This window comes from Cervus canadensis, chromosome 3 (assembly GCF_019320065.1).
Source record: "Cervus canadensis isolate Bull #8, Minnesota chromosome 3, ASM1932006v1, whole genome shotgun sequence".
Classification (NCBI taxonomy): domain Eukaryota; kingdom Metazoa; phylum Chordata; class Mammalia; order Artiodactyla; family Cervidae; genus Cervus; species Cervus canadensis.
The window spans coordinates 67,062,806-67,080,669 of record NC_057388.1 but is presented as its reverse complement, the minus strand read 5'-3'; the positions used below and the strand labels follow the sequence as shown (position 1 = coordinate 67,080,669).

Sequence of the window (17,864 nt, the reverse complement as noted above, 5' to 3'; positions counted from 1 at the left end):
ACTTCTCTGTTGACTTGCTTTCCATGCCCATTAGAGAAGTGAAGCAGGTGAGACTCCAAGTTAAAAGGGGGCATTCTGTGATTGGAAGCAGTCATAAAAGGTTTGGTAAAGGGAAGGAAAGGAGGGCAGGAGAATATTATAATTACTGGAAAAGTGATTGTTTGCTTTTTTGTTTTGGTTAGCGGGGTATAAAGCAAAGTGTGAGCTCTGAAGTCAAACAGAATGAGCTTTGGTTTCTTGTTTTTGCCACTTAATAGACAATCTGTGTGTCCTCAGGCAGAATAACTTGGTTGGTCTGACTCAGCTTCCTTACAGAGAAAACAGGAATATCAATATCTGTGTTGGAAGACAGTGGCAACAATTGAATAAAATAATGCAAAGAGCCAGATACAAATTTTCCCATCCAGCAGACTCTCAAGCTGCATTATGAAAATTATATAAAATTTACTCCTCTCAGATAACTAAGATATGACTAAAATCAAATGTCCCTAAAATGAGAAGTAGGAGTTCCCAAGTAAATGTACACATTTTAATCTGCAAATTTCTTGATTTAAATTTGCTCTTAAAATTTCCATTAAACTTTACCTGTCGACTTCCTTGCTTGGAAGAGCAGCTGCTTGTGCTCCTCGAAGGTGAGACCAATTTTTGGGATACCGCAAGGCTCTTCTCATCACTCATCTTGAATAGTGTGTCACTTGGCCTCAATGTAGTCAGAATGCCATCAGAAGACAGTGGAGAAGGGAGTATGGAAGTCCCACACAGGCAGGTGGCTCAGCTTTTATCCAATATGTTTTAAAAGCATTTTGGATGCCCTAAAGGAAATCCCTAAAACCAAAATAAAAGAATTAGCAGGAAGGTCCCAGACATCAGACATCATCTATAATTAGGCACTGAATGTCTGAAAGTGGTTTATCTACACTACAGAATCATGATGGTTAGTCACATAAGGGACTGGGAAGGAAAAGATGCTTTATACCTATCTCTTATTGGAAATTATGGCAGCGGTTTTTCACGTACATGGTTCTTCATGTAGCTTTGCAATATGACAGGCTTAAGAACATTAGTAGAAAATCTGAGTCCAGACACACAGAAAATCTACACCATAAAAAAATCCCAAATCGCAGTGAGATACCACTTCACACCCATGATGATAGATTTAATCAAAAACCTGAAAAATAACAAGTGTTGGAACAAACTGGAACCTCCATGTAATCCTGCTAGAAATTCAAGATGGTGCAGCTGTAGTTGACAACAGTCTGGCAGATTTTGAGAAGTTAAACATAGAATTATCCTATGATTCAGCACTTAATACTCCTAGGTATATACCAAAAGAATTGAAAAAAGTATTCTAACAAAAACTTGTACAAGAAGGTTCACAGCAATGCTATTTACTCACAGTAGCCAAAGGTAGAAATAACCCAAATGTCCATCAACTGATGAACAAATAAATTACATACCGTAAATGATAGGGATCTGGATGTTTGTGCCTCCCCCCAACCCCTCCATCCAAATTCATATGTTGAAATCCTAATGCCCAACGAGATTGTATTAGAAGGTAGGGGTTTGGAGAGGTGTTAGGTTCTGAAAGAAGGGCAGTAATTCCATTCATGAGGGCTCTTATGAAAGAGACCCCAGAAGTCCCCGGCCCCTTCCACCTTGTGAGGCTACCATAATAAGCCTGCCACCCAAAGAGGGTACTCTGACCATACTGACATCCTCATCTTGGACTTCCAGCCTCTAGTCCTGTGAGGAATAAATTTCTATTGCTTATATGCCATCCAGTCTGTGACATTTTGTTAGAACAGTCCAAACAGAATAAAACAGTGTATTCACACAATGGAATTATTATTCAGGAATTAAAAGGAATGAAGTACTGACACATGCTATAACATAAACGAACCCTAAAAACATTATGCTAAATGAAACAAGCCAGATATTTAAAAAAACACACACACACCACATATTATATGTTTCTATTTATATGAAACATCCAAAGCAGGCAAATCCATAGAGACAGAAAGCCAATTAGTGGTTGTCAGGGGCTGGGGGATTTGAGGAATAGAGTTCAGCTACAGGGTTTCCTTTAATGGTGATTAAAATGTTCTGGAAGTAGTATATTGTGAAAGTACTAAATGTCACTGAATTATATACTTGAAAGTGGTTAAAAAGTTAATTTTATGTTATGTATATTTTACTCCAATTTTTAAAAATCCCCTTCTGTTTTTTTGAGGGGATGGGGTTGGGGAATTTGTTCTACCAAAGGTTTCTGGAGACATCTTCTAAAAAAAATTACGTGGTATAACAGAAACCATGGGGAAAAGCAGAATTTTCCATATCATCTATTAGTATATTAGTAAGGGTTTCCCTGGTAGCTCAGCTGGTAAAGAATTCACCTGCGATGCAGGAGACCCCAGTTTGATTCCTGGACAGAGGAGCCTGGTGGGCACGACTGAACAACGAAGCACAAAACTAGGACAGCGGTCATTAGGTGAGTCCATACTACTAACTGCCAAGCACTTTAATATGGGTTCCCCACACAGTGTCTCATTTCATCAAAGTCTGATGGGATGGATGTTATATGTATTTTACAGGGGAAAAAGCCAAGTTTCCAAGAAGTTAGGTCACTTGACCAATCACATAGCTGGCAAGTGACTGAATCCAGGCTAGATGCCAGGCCTATAACCTTGGTGCTGGAAATCAGCATGCCTGGATAGCCAGGGCTGGTGAGAACAGCTATTGCCCCATCTCTGGGACCTAAGAGAACTGAGGAGCTGAGCTAGGAAGACTCAGGAGGGAGCACATAAGCAGCCAGCTCTGAAGAGGCAACGCTCTATCTTTTCCACAGCACTGATCTCCAAGATGGCGGGTATCTCTGGTGGGGAAAGGGACAGACCAGGACAGACGCAGAGACCCCTTTATGAAATCGAGTCCCCTGAAACTGAGTTCCATGCTGAACTGGTAATTAATCTCTCTATCCAAAACTTTATTCCCTTTCTTGTTTCACAACTGTTCCTCCTCAGGATTGAAGAGTATCAAAGTAACAAGGCAGGAGCCTGTGGAGCCTTTCCAGGAAAGACCAAGTTTCTGAGACTGTTACGTCACTTGACCAATTCCCCATCCCCATGTCCTCCACCTGCCTCTTGTTTATAGGAGAAACTTGTTTATATAGAAAAGTGTTTTAGTTTCCCAGGTCTCCCCTGCATCTCAAAACACTGGCTCAAGAGTTAATGATTAGGAAATATGATGATGTAGAAACAAAGAATGGCTCTTGGGCCAGGAAACTGGTAACAATTTAGACCATAAACCAGCGTAATCACTCAACTTCCAGTTCCATGAAAGATATAAAGGTCTGACTCAGACCTGTTTTTGCTGAAATCAGGACCCCACCAGATGAAAACTGCAGACCATAAGCATGGAGACCCCCGACTGGGTTGAAACTAGAAGACTGGTGATGCTGGAAACTTTACCTTGATACCACTCAGTATAAGGACTGTGCACAAGCTGAGTACACACCCCGCAGCCCCCTCACTTTCACTGTCTTTAAAACCTTTGTCTCCCAACTGGCAACTTGGAGATGATCTTAGGACATTAGTCCAGCATCTTCCCAGGCTGCTGAGCTCCCGAATGAAGTAATCTTCCCTTTTCCACCAACTCTTGTCTGTTGAGTACTGGCCTTCTGAGCAGGGAGCAGTTGAACCGGGGTTTGGTGCAGCCTCACCTGGTTACATTTACAAGTGGTTGGCTGTGCTGCCCCCAGCCACCCCTTCAGCTCTTTAGAGGGGAACCACTGCCTTCATCCACAGCCCTGAGTTAAGGATGACTAACAAGTTTAGGTTTTGCCTTCAGACTTTTATTTAACACACTAAAGTTCAAAAAAATTCTACAACTTTCCCAAGCATATTAACAATAATTAAAAATTTTTTATATCTAATTCATTTGGTTCTTAGTAAATTACAAAGAATTATATAGCTGTCCAGGAAGAAGCTAGTTAAATATTACATCAAACTTCTGATTAATTGTTAAATACTCAAGTGTACTATTCCTTTCACTAACACTTCTAAAATAATGAATATGCCAAGGTCATAAAATAAAACCAAGACAACAAAGAAAAACATCAAAATCTCAGAAAATAAGATAAAGGTAGCTGTAAGTCATAGAACTCAATTCCCATGTTGCTTTTATAGAGCTTCCCTACAAATCTATGTATTCATCATATATCGAATCCAACAATCAATAAGACTAAAAGCAAACCAACACCAGCTTCCTGGGAAGTTAGCTTTACTTATGGGGCATGACTAATTGTACCTAAAGTTAGAAGCAAATGCAGCCCAGTTAAAAATGACAAGAGAGGCTGTTAAGATATATCAACAGTGTATTTAAAAGCAGTGTTGGCTGTTGCTATTTAAGAAAAAAAGAAAAAGAGAAACCTGATGGGAACCCCAAATGATGAAATGTTTGTGGGGGCAGCCATTGCTATGACAACCGGTTTCACAGTGGATGAGAAATGCCAACAAAGGGATTCCACTTATGTGTGTTTTTTTGTTTTGTTTTGTTCTGTTTCAAGGCTGAGATTCTAACAGGGAGAGCCTGGGACAAGGTGAAGTGTGACATGTGCAGAGGGACAGAAAAGCACACTTAGTCCATAAAATAAGAGTCAATTCTGAAACTGCCAAATCAGAAACACCATAATCCTGTCCTAGAGTAGAGGCATCTGATTCAAAGAGTCATCTTTATCTTTTAACCCTGTCAAATGCCATCTTGCAGGCAATAGCTACTAAGGCCAGAGCTGTGAGTAAGCTAAATCCATTACTCATTGAAATTGGAACTTTGAGTAAAGACCTCTGAAGGTACCATCTACTGTGGCCCCCACCCCTGCCTCCTCCTCTTCTGGGTAAAAGAAAAGGTGGGAATCCATAACCCTGCCCACATCCACCCTTGGGTGAGTTGAGATGATGCCTAAGGAAAGAGATGTCTAACCTCATCAGAAATTCAGTCAAAATTACGAGGGGCAGCTTAAAGGACAAAAGAAGTCACATCCTGGGGAAAGGATATGCTTAAATCAGGGCAGAATAAAGAATGAAGGCAGTAGTAGCCCCAGACTAAGGTACCAGAGGAGTAAGCTGGTTGCGTGGAATGAGGCAGCTATTGCCTCCAACTTAGGGGACCCTGCAGGCTGGCCTGGGGATGGCCGGGGCAGGGGGGAGGGCTCAGAGGTGGGTCACCAGAGGAAAGACCTCGATGAGAGTCCTTACACAGATGATCTTGACAAAGGGGAGTCACACGAAAGTCTGGTGTCATCTACTCCAACTAGCTAAGTAAAAGGGCAAAGAGAAAGCCCTGTAGGGAGACAGACACTGGCCAGCGGCCAGGCCACAGATCCAGTGGTTTAAGTCTTGAAGAGGAGGGTACACTTGAAAAACCCTGGTGCTTTCAATCCCTCCATGGACAACCTCTAACTCAAGAAGATTATTGGCTTGAACAAAATACAAGAGTTTCCTTGCTCATAGACTGAGAACAACCTTAGGACAATATTTCCCCCTTATTATTCACTGCGTCAACTTACATACAGTAAAGTGAATAAATCTTAAGTGCACAGACAACCCTGAGAGCTTACATTTTATATTTGCAAATACTGACATAACCACCACCTGGACCAAGAAATGGAGCATATGTAGCCTCCCCACAAGGCTTCTGCACCCTCTGGCCCTTGATCTGCTTGGTGGGGAGCTGGTTCTTCTGCTCCTGCAGGCACTTGTCAACATTACCCCAGGGACACAGAGCTGGGACCTCCCGAGCTTGCTAGAACAGGAAATATGACGGCTCCTGTGCCTTCTGGCTAATACAAGTGTTTGTTGTGCAACAGAACTCACTCTGAGACTCACTCACATTTCAACAAATCACCTAGTAGCCAAATCCAATAGGGATAAGAAGCTCAATGCGTTTACGTCAATTCAAAAATGTTCCTCTTGGGCCTCTGGGATGGGCTTGGGTCCTCTCTCACCACTGCCACCCATCTGGACAAGCAGTGGGGTCAGGTCTAAGTGAAAATGGAGCTCCAGTTACAAGTCCACTGGGCATAAGATGTGCAAACATATGCCGTCCCGAGGCTCAATTAGGGAAGAGAGAACTCCTATTTCTACCAAGAAAGGGGAAGAATAAAAGACCAAAGCGCTGTCAAGCAATTTGGCAACAAAGGCTATTTTAAGACCTATTTTAGAAATTTTCACTAAGAATAGAATGTACAGTTTGGGAAAAGACACAAAGAAGAGATTCACATCAAGACCTACGTGCCTTCATGAAAAGATGCTCAATATCACTAATTATTAGAGATATATAAATCAAAACTAAAATGAGGCATCACCTCACAACTGTCAGAATGGCTCTCATCAAAAACAACACAAATAACAAAAGTCAGTAAGGATGTGGAGAAAAGGGAACCTCCATGCACTGTTTGTGGGAATGTAGTTGGTACATGCTAAGTTGCTTCAGTCATGTCCAACTCTTTGCAACCCTATGGTCTGTAACCTACCAGTTTGGTGCAGCCATTATGGAAAACAGTATGGAGATTCCTAAGAAAACTAAAAAATAAAATTACTATATAATCCAGCAATCCCACTCCTGGGCATATATCTACACAAAAACGTAATTCAAAAAGATACATGTACCCCTATGTTCATAGCAGCATTATTCACAATAGCAAGACATGGAAATAATCTAAATGTCCATCGGAAGATGAATGAATAAAGATGACGACACACACAAAAGAATACTACTCATCCATAAAAGAATGAAATAATGCCATTTGCAGCAACATGGGTGCAACTAGAGATATCATACTAAGTGACGCCAGAAAGAAAAGGACAAATACCATGTATCACTTATATGTGGAATCTAAAATATGGCATAAATGATTTTCTTGTTCAGTCATTCAGTCATGTCCAATTCTTTGCGACCCCATGGACTGCAGCACACCAGGCTTCCCCATCCTTCACCATCCCCCAGAGCTTGCTCAAACTCATGTCCATTGAACCTACGTATGAAACAGAAATAGACTCACAGACATAGAGAACAGAGTTGTGGTTGCCAAGGGGATGGAGCAGAGATTGACTGGGAGTTTGGGGTTTGCAGATGCAAACTATTACGTACAGAATGGATGGGAACTATATTCAATATCCTGGGATAAACCATAGTGAAAAGAATATAAAAAAGAATGTACATATGTATATAACTGAGTCAATTTGCTGAACAGCAGAAATTAACACAACATTGTAAATCAACTATGTGTGTGTGTGCTCAGTCATGTCCGATTCTTTGTAACCCCATGGACTATAGCCTGCCAGGCTTCTCTATCTCTGGAATTCTCCAGGCAAGAATACTGGAGTAGGTTGCTATTTGTACCCCAGGAGATCTTCCTGACCCAGGGCACAAACTGGCATCTCTTGTGTCTCTTGGATTGGCAGGCAGTTTCTTTATTACTGCATCACCTGGGAAGCACTTCAATTAAAAAAAATTTTTTTTTAAAGACTTATGTGCCTTGAAAGGAGCTAGACATGGGTTTAAACTGGTGCTCCCTTACTACAAACTCTGTTCACCTTGATCAATGTATTAACCTCTCTGATTTTCAGGGTTTCCTTATGTAGGAAATGGGGAACTGTGAGGATTAAATGAGAAAATGAGGATAAAGAGCCTGCCCTGAATGCAATAGACACTTAACAAGCTAGTTTCACATCCTCCTTACTTGACTTCCTGGAAGTGGCATATGCACCAAAGATACAATCCTATACTCCTCTTGCAACCAAAAACAAATAAGCACTCTACAGAATGTTGAAACATTTTTGTCTTTCAATGTATTAACATTTCCCCGAATCTGTAACACAAGTGTGAAGAGATTTTTTAATTGTCAAAGCAGCATGCTTACTTTGGGATAAGCCATACATGCAGAAAGATTAAAGCCACATAGTTCATCACCACTGGCTGCCCCCAAAAGCAACTAAACTGGTAGATCTGGAATGGCAGTATGTAACATAGCCATTTATTGATCTATTAGACCTGAGGGTCTGCACTCACACACTTGGTCATGTTTTTCTTGAAAAACAGGGTTTGCTTCCAGCCTTGGAAACAACTCCTATGAAGACCAGATGGCATACAGTTTCAGTTAATTTAGAATTTCCCAGTAAGATATGCCAACTAGAGAACGTTCTTTACCACCCAGTTCAAGGATTAGCCACCGCAGTCATTGACCTTCAACATACCATGAAAGGATTTCGGGGTGGAATCAGGAATGAGGCACTCTGTGCTCTGAGAAAACTGGCAGAACAGGCCTTTAGATAGCTAGATATTTTCAGAAGAAATTTTATGCAGGCAGTTTCTTGCATCTTTCCATACTTAGAAAAGTATTAAAACCATTAACTAAGATATTTGTTCCTCATGACTGGCAGCAATACCCTGCCAAGATGTGTGCTTGATTGCATGTACCCCTTCTCCAAAATCACATACCTACTGAGCTATTCTCCCAACTTCTTCGAAGCAGTCTTTAGGGCGATCTGAGAGGCTGTCTCTCAGGCTACAGCCCTCAATAAGCACCCAAATAAAACTAGAACTCACAGCTTTCATGTTGTATGTTTGTATTTCAGTTGACAAATATATGGATAAATTATGTACTGAAGTAACACCAAAATAGGTATAATGGAATGTCCATTTCTGGTCTTCATTGGTAAAAGAAAATTATTCAAATCCTGCATATGCATCTTTTTGGAAATGATACCTTCTGAAACCTCTTGATTCCCAAAAATGCTACATGATCAAAAGTAGGGCTTTCATTATTTGATTGTAAGCTCCAAAATGATCAGAGCTTTCCAGATGCTAGTTCTAACCACAATGCCCTTGGACAGCTGGCCCTGGCTTTCTGTGTGTGACGCTGGCCAATCTGCGGTAACTATCTGTACTCTGGACGGCTGAACTGATCCAGGGAGGCTGACATCTGACTGTCCCTGGGGGATGAGTCCTGCATCTCAGAGGCAAAGGAGTTTCCACCCCTTCTACCCTAATGGCAGACAACCCCTCCACAAACATTCTGTGCTTGTATTTTCTCTGTCCTAGACCCACTGGGAGGACAGGGGTCTAGAGGTCTAGAGATGCAAATGCTTCCTTTGTCACATTAAAACAGAATATCCATTTCCACCCCCTCCCAATCCATGAAAAAGCACATTATCTGCCCTTTGTGATCCACTTCTTCAGAGAGGAACATGTTATTGCGCAGATCTCAATCCGGCAACAGAAATGCATAGGAACACAGATTTGAAATGTGGCAGCTTCCATGAGACAAAAACCTTGACAGTGACACCAGGTTTAAGTTTTGTTCAAACCATTTATCTTCCACCACTGAATAAAAAGAATGAAAAGCCTCAAAATACTAGTCAGTCACTACACAGAATCCTGGAACCTAGGAGTGAATTCTAGCCCAACTTTTTACACAAAGCAAGAATTCTGTCAGTAACATTGCTAGATCATTTTTTCTTGACCATTTACCATAACAGAAACAGGGCACCCCATGTTACTTTTTGTTAAAAGTGCCTTTTCACTTAGAGTTGAACTTTGTCTCACTAGGACACATGGGTCCTCCATCTGCACTCCATCACTAAAGAGAGCAAGATGAACCACTTCTATCACCTTAACACGCATTGGAACGACCATCACTCCCACTCCCCACCCAGCAAATCTTTTCTTCCCCAAACCAGTCACATTCACATCAGCCACTTCTTATCTGATCTTCATAATCACAGGTATCCAATTCTGATTACACTTCAATTTGTCTGTGCTTCCCTGAAAATGGTGCCCAGATCTAAAGACAACTTCCACGCGTGGTCTGCTGAGAGCAGGAGAGAAGGAAATAATCATCTCCCTTGCCTTATACATACTGCAACTGTTAATACTGCCTCACTTCATCCTAGCTGGGGACACCCACTCTCTTCCTAGCACGCACTGTCCTTATAGTTCTCTAGGACTGTGATGTGATAGGAACTGTGAAGAAGCTGGCCTGCCTTCTTTCTGAGCAGGATTCCTTACTTCCTTCAGCTGAAATTCAGGACTTGATGGTTCTTTATTATGATTAATTATCCCATATTAGTTTTGAATCATCATTCCAGCCTATCTAGATGTTTCTGGGCAGTGACTGTCATTCTGTGTGTCTGGCCAACTTTTCCTTTGCTGTGCCATTCAGAGATTGCACAGGTGTGTGAATTCTGTCCTCACCCGAGTAAATCACACGAGAGATTTAATAAGAAGAGTGTCAAGGGCACTGAGATTTTCTCCATAGCTTGATGTTAATTTTTTCATTAATTAACATTTCGGGGACCAACTGTGCCAACCCACTGCAAATCCCCATAACTGTAGAGTCATGTCTCATTTCTCAAAGTGCCCAGATCTACCTTCTTCAAAATCTCATGGATTGTTGTTTAAAAGGCAGATTTTGGAAGCTCCAAAACCTTCTTTTATTATCCAAAGCTTGTGGGTTTTCGAAAAATGAGCTCAGACCAGGAGCATCAACATTACCTGGGAGTTTGTGAGAAATGCAAATTCCCAGGCCCCACCACAGACCTGCAGATTTGGGAACTGAGGGTGGGGCTGAGTCATCTGTTTTCAGCAAGTTCTCCAGGAGATTCAGACACACAGGTGTAAGGACCACTGCTGTAGGTGAATACTGCATCTCTGGCATAGAACCTTGGGGCATCCACTGTACTTTCATCAGGAGATTGGAGGAGACCCTGAGCCCTTTTCTAAGGAAGATTCTGTCCTGTTTCTTAGCTTCTCCTTTAAGCCAAGGACAGCAAAAGCCAGGTATATATTTCCTGTCCCCACTCTCATGCTTAAAACACTCCCATCATGGTGAGTTTTCTCCAACAGATCTCCAAAAACCCAGAAAACAGTTGGCTGGAAAAATCCTATCCTGCCAAGGTCCACATGGGCACAGGGGGGCAGGCAGAGGTCTGTGAATCCCTTTATCCTGATCAGGAGCCTGAATTTCAGAAGACAATCACTGTGGTCTGGTCACAAGAGTCACCACCCACAGGCTTGTCCTTGATCCTCAACACAAAGCAGTTCTACCCCTCCAGGCTCTTGCCAAACATTATGACCTTGAACACTGTACTGTCCAGACTTTATAGGCAATGAATCTCAACTCTGACTGCACATTAGAATTACGTAGGGAACTTTCTAATATGCTGATGGGCAGGCCCAGATCTACCATATTGCAACCTGGGGTGGGGGTCAGGCTTTTATATTCTAAAACCTCCACAAGTGATTCTGATGTGGAAAAAGAGTTGAGGGCCACCAGCAAATAATCCAGAAATATAATTTGTACACCCAGCTCAAGCCAGATCATCAAATGGATGAGCTGATGGAACTGTACTATTCTGATCTGTGAAGAATTGCTTTCCCTGCACTTTCCTCTAGACTTAAGCCCCTGACCTGCAATGAAAGAGATCATATCTGTAAAAACAAAGAGCTAAGCCAACAACCCACCGAGGATACTGGGAAATTCTGTAGAGTAGTGTAATAATTAAGACTACAAGCTCTGGGGTTTCCCTGGTGGCTCAGTGGTAAAGAATCCATCTGCCAATGCAAGAGACCCAGGTTTGATCCCTGGTCCAAAAAGATCCCACATGCCGGGGAGCAAGAAGGCCCTTCCTTATGCCTGTGCCCTAGAGCCTAGGAATCGCAACTACTGAAACCCACATGCCCTAGAGCCCACTCTCTGCAATACAAGAAGCCACTGCAATGAGAAGCCTGCGCACCATGACTACAGAGTAGACCCTACTTGCCTCAACTAGAGAGAAGCCAGAGCAGCAAGGAAGACCCAGCATGGCCAAAAACAAACAAACAAACAAACAAAATTAGGGGGAAAAAGACTACAAGTTCTCGATTCAAAATGCCTGGGTTCAAATCCAGCCTTAGTAGGTGGCTTTAGGCAAGTTTTCAGCCTCTCAAATCCTGTGTTTCATTTGACAGTTGGAAATAAAGCATTGCCCCAAAAGGGCTGTTGGGGTGATTCAATGAGTTAATCCATATAAAAGCACAGAAAAGGTAAGGGGGCAGTCATTTCTGGATGAGTTACTACAGAATGTTGTGGTCACTGTTGTGACAACACCATGGTGGTTGCTTTTCTCTTTTAAGGAGAAAAATAAAAAGGATATATACAAATATCTATATTCCTAGCACCCCAAATTAATAGGTCTCCATCCTTATCTGCATTAACATATCTATCATTTTTCTTAACTTTTAAAAATTGTGCATAATAAATACTATCATACCACATGTTTCTTTCTGCAGCTGGTTTATTTTCACTCAAAATTATTACACACATACATATACACTGGGCTTCCCTGGTGGCTCAGATGGTAAAGAATCTGCCTGCGATGCAGGAGACGTGGGTTCAATCCCTGGGTTGGGAAGATCCCCTGTAAAGGGGAATGGCTAACCACTCCAGTATTCTTGCCTGGGGAATTTGATGGACAGAGATGTCTGTTGGGCTATTCTGATGGGCAGAAATGTCCATGAGGCTGCAAGAGTCAGACACAACTAGCATCTAACACACATACACACACACACACACACACCCAAGTTCATTCCTACCACATAATTCCATGATATGATTTCACCTTGTTTGACTTATTCTCCTTTAGGTTGTTTCTGGTTCTTTGCCCTCAAGAACAGTGCTACAGGATCTGCTTCTTGGGAGGCTGTGGCCTGACTGTCTAAAATAAGCGGAACTGCTGTATCATAAGGTAGAACTAGTTTTAGTTTTACCAGCTATTCCATATTGCTCTTCCAAATGGCCATACCAATTCACACAAGACAGAGGTTTCTTTGAAGGACCTTTATAAGAATAGGCTATATATTCAGATCTCAGTATCAGAATGCCTCTCCTAAGTGACCAGCTTGTTATAGCTTTTAGTCACTGAGAATTTAAACATAAAAACATATGCCTCAAAAAAAAAAAAAAATGCCTCTTTATTTGGGGCATGAGGGTGCATGAATCAGATTCACGGCAGCACTGGTGAACCTCAGTGGCAGAAGCAGAGCCTCTCCGTGTGCTTGGCTTACCTTCATTGTCCCTGTGCTCCAATTCTCTTGACTTCCCACTATTTCCTGTGTAGCGTGTGTGTTCTTAGAAACCACTTCAAAGAGTTGGTGAAATAAGATGATGTTTAAATAAGTCATCTTTTTTTTTTTTTAAAGCTAGAAAGTTGTACAAGCTGCTGCTGGGCTGTTGGCAAGATGTTCTGACAGTGGATAGTTTTCTTCCTACTGTAGGCTGCCTTCCAAGGTATCTCTTTAGGTGAGCCCTGGCCTCAGCTTGACAGTTGCAACTGCCTCCAATGTCTGCAAGCGGGAAGGGAGGAAGAGACAGACAGATGATGATTCTAGTGCACAGAAGTGGAAGACAGCGTGCCAGTGACGAAAGGAGCAGGAGATTGGGAGAAACCTGAATAGCCATGGTCCTTACTAGTAGCCTTCCAGAGGTTTACAGATGGACAATTCAGAGCTGGCAGGATGTCTAGGAGAGAGTGCTTACAGGCAGATGTGGAGAAGGAGGTACAGGTTATTTCCAAATCTTATGAAAATTCCATGTCAGACACCTAAGCAAATCCTAGGCTTCACCAGAAGAGAAGCTATTGACTCAGACCTTAATTTTCTACCTTGCTCACAAGGATATCACAAGATAGATACCTTATCAAACATTTCAAATAGACTTTTCATAGGTCTGACATCCTTAAAAAATAGGAAAAGCTTGCTATGCATAAACCCTCTCCTCTGGCAATACTGACTGGCTGCCTTGATGGCCAGGGCTTGGTTCCAATGCTGAGCCCCTACTGCTGGTCACATGTCCCCTAGTTAGGCAGCTGTCTACATGCTCTGCTGCCCTAACCTTTCTAGCCCATAGCCTGGTGGACACACCTGGATTTATCACTAGAACAGGAAGCCTACTGCTTACTTCACGAGCAAACTCATCATTCCCTTATGCTGATACCTGTGCTGACTCCCCTGATTCTGATTAAGACAACCACTCCTCTCCTGGTTCAACCCCAACTTTCTCTCCCAGATCCCCCAATTCTGCAGATTCTAGCTCTGCCGAGACCCTTACCTCCTCACCCCAAAACTTGTTTTCCATTCTTTCATCCCTATAACCACCAATCCTTTTTAGACCCCCATTAGGGGGGTCTCCACTTTTTCTTTTCCACCACTTCAACCTACCTCATGTTTTCCTGGCTCAGTTCATCTTTCCAGAAAGATTCCAGTGTCTCTTCTCTACTCCAAATTCCCACTGGTCACTGAACTTGCTTAAAAATCCTAAGCCCTTCACAAGGCAGTGAAATTTATGTGAATTCAGACTCTGGTTCTATCTACCACCTACTGTGTGTTACTAAACTACTGAGTTGTTTTCTCATCTGAAAAAGGGGCTGAATAATCATACTAAGTCTTTCTGAAGACTGTCTGAAATAATGCATGTCATGCACTAAGCACCGTACTTGGCAGACATCACTCAGTTATACTTTAGTTTTATTAACCAAACCTCAACTGTAAGATCTCACACCTGCATACCTAACATTGTATACTCTCCTGCAGTTACACCACCCTGCCTTGGTTCTTAGGCTAGTTCTTTTCTGCAAAGCACACTTCTAATCTGATGTCTCTCTTTCATCTACGGAAATTCTCCCCACCCTCCAAAGGACATTGCAAGCGTCATCTGTTCCATGAAACCTTTTCTGAAAGCACACCCACCCCTGGTTTTGTTTCTCTTTTGAACCCCTACCTTACTTCTGTGCCTCTAAGTATGTCATAAGTTGCCCACACTGTGAGATTACTCTTTGCAACCTGACCACTAGATGTTAGATCTACATCATGATCAATGACTGAATTTTACTCATCTTTACATTCTGGGGGAAAGCAACTTAAAGATGAGTAGCCATGACAATCGAGCCAGACTGAATATCCTTCCTTAATCTGAGTTAAGAAGGAAAAAGTCCTCTGCGTAAGCATATTGATTTATTTCCAAGGAGCCACTCTCCTTCCCTCCTCACTAGACTTACTTGGGATTACATGTATATTTCAGAACGTTTTAGCTATCCCTTTCCTTTTGAAGTCTCTTTACCATTTTCTTTGGCCACAGGAGAGATTATTTCTTTCTTTGAACTGTTTGAAATGTTTGTAGTGTACAGAGCTCTGCCCAAAGCATGCTTCTTTGGGGATTTAATCTCCTGGTTCCTGTCACTTTATATCACTGGACAATTCTGTTTATGGGTCAGAAAGAAATCCAGAGATATCGTTCCTTGCATTATTTTCTCAGTCATCTTAAAAATTAAATGATTAGCAGAACAAGTCAAAAGTTTATAAGAAGTTAGCAGAATAAAACTTCCAGTGGGTTTTACCAACATGTTTGGCACCCCTTCTAGAGTTGGGCTTCCCCGATGGCTCAAATGGTAAAGAATCTGCCTGCAAAGCAGGAGACCCAGGCTCGATACCTAGGTTGGAAGATACCCTGGAGGAGGGAACTGTAACTCAATCCAGTATTCTTGCCTGGAGAATTCCATGGACAGAGCAGCCTGGTGGGCTACAGTCCATGGAGTCACAAAGACTCGGACATGACTGAGTGACTGATGCTAAGAGTAATAATCTCTGAGGAGAAAGTAGCATCCATAAGCTGTCTGGCAATCCATAATACTGACCCTGCTACAGCAAACTTTCTGTGGTCTCTCTTATCCCCATTGCCCTCACCTAGAAATCTGCCTTTAGGGCCTGGATTTCCATAGGCCTGCTTCTTAAAGCAAAATATTCCCTTCTAGAATACTATCTTCATCATTACAAACATCCTAACATTCCTGGTGAGACAAATTAGATGATCAAATCAAGGCCCAACTTTTAATGTTCACTTTGCTTAGTCCTCAGAGGCTGCATCATGGAAACAGCTACAGGTGTGACAAGCACCCTGCTTCCTGGTGTTTTTTAAGTGAATTACTGAAGTTCTCTTCCTTGGCCACTGGTCTTCTCTGAGCTATGCCTATTGTTCTCTACTCAGTCAGATTTCAATGCTTTTTTTCTTTCCATCAAATTGCAGTTGAATTCTCTTGATCAGATTAGCAAACATACACACTGATCCTTACAGATGCCAAAACCTTTCCCTGCACATCAAACCTTCTTTATCAACACTGTCTGTGTTATAGCTACTTGCACACTTTCTGCATCCTTTTCCAGCTCATGGTCTATCCTCCTCAAAAAGTAGGACCACACATCCCCCTGCAGACCTTCTGTTTCCTACCATGACTTCAAAGCACCAAGGATACATTTGTGGTTTCTTTGGACAATTTACTGTATTTTCTTAAAAAACTTTTTTCTTTTGTATTGGAGTAGAGCCAATTAACATTGCTGAGATAGTTTCAGTTGCACAGCAAAGGGACTCAGTCATACACATACACGTATCCATTGTCCCCCAAAACCCCTCCCTTCCAGGATGCCATATAACATTGAGCAGAGTTCCCTGTGATACACAGTAGGTTCTTGTTGATTATCCATTTTAAAATATAGCAGTTTGTACCTGTACAGTTTACATTTCTTTTATCCAAAGAAATGAACAGGGTGATGGTTTATCTGAAATTTTGGCAGGTTATCATGCATGCAAGGAGAGATAAGAAAGCCTTCTTCAGTGATTGGTGCAAAGAAATAGAGGAAAACAAGAGAATGGGAATGATTAGAGACCTCTTCAAGAAAATTAGAGATACCAAGGGAACATTTCGTGCAAAGATGGGAACAATAAAGGACAGAAATGGTATGGACCTAATAGAAGCAGAAGATATTAAGAAGAGGTGGCAAGAATATACAGAGGAACTGTACAAAAAAGATCTTCACGACCCAGATAATCACGATGGTGTGATCATTCACCTAGAGCCAGACATCCTGGAATGTGAAGTGAAGTGGGCCTTAGGAAGCATCACTACGAACAAAGCTAGTGGAGGTGATGGAATTCCAGTTGAGATATTTCAAATCCTAAAAGATGATGCTGTGAAAGTGTTGCACTCAATATGCCAGCAAATTTGGAAAACTCAGCAGTGGCCACAGGACTGGAATAGGTCAGTTTTCATTACAATCCCAAAGAAAGGCAATGCCAAAGAATGTCCAAACTACCACACAATTGCACTCATCTCACACACTAGTAAAGTAATGCTCAAAATTCTCCAAGCCAGGCTTCAACAGTACATGAACAGTGAACTTCCAGGTGTTCAAGCTGAATTTAGAAAAGGCAGAGGAACCAGAGGTCAAATTGCCAACATCCACTGGATCATCGAAAAAGCAAGAGAGTTCCAGAAAAACATCTATTTCTGCTTTATTGACTACACCAAAGCCTTTGATTGTATGGATCACAATAAACTGTGGAAAATTCTGAAAGAGATGGGAATACCGGACCACCTCACCTGCCTCTTGAGAAATCTGTATGCAGGTCAGGAAGCAACAGTTAGAACTGGACAAGGAAGAACAGACTGGTTCCAAATAGGGAAAGGGGTACATCAAGGCTGTATATTGTCACCCTGCTTATTTAACTTATACACAGAGTACATCATGAGAAACGCTGGGCTGGATGAAGCACAAGCTAGAATGAAGATTGCTAGGAGAAATATCAATAACCTCAGATATGCAGATAACACTACCCCTATGGCAGAAAGCAAAGAACTAAAGAGCCTCTTGACGAAAAGAGGAGAGTGAAAAAGTTGGCTTAAAACTCAACATTCAGAAAAGCAAGATCATGGCATCTGGTCCCATCATTTCATGGCAAACAGATGGGTAAACAGTGGAAACAGTGACAGACTTTATTT

General features: G+C 41.9%; 1 protein-coding gene across 3 annotated transcripts in view; it reads right to left on the bottom strand.

Annotated features, from left to right (window-relative positions):
• The window catches only part of OSBPL3 (oxysterol binding protein like 3), a 196,488-nt gene that overhangs the window by 97,209 nt on the left and 81,415 nt on the right, over positions 1–17,864 (bottom strand). For all 3 annotated transcript variants that reach the window (XM_043463374.1, XM_043463376.1, XM_043463375.1), the window contains one exon: positions 586–825. In XM_043463374.1, the coding sequence (XP_043319309.1) occupies positions 586–678 (93 nt within the window). In that variant the 5' untranslated portion in view covers positions 679–825. The remainder of the gene's footprint in view (positions 1–585; positions 826–17,864) is intronic.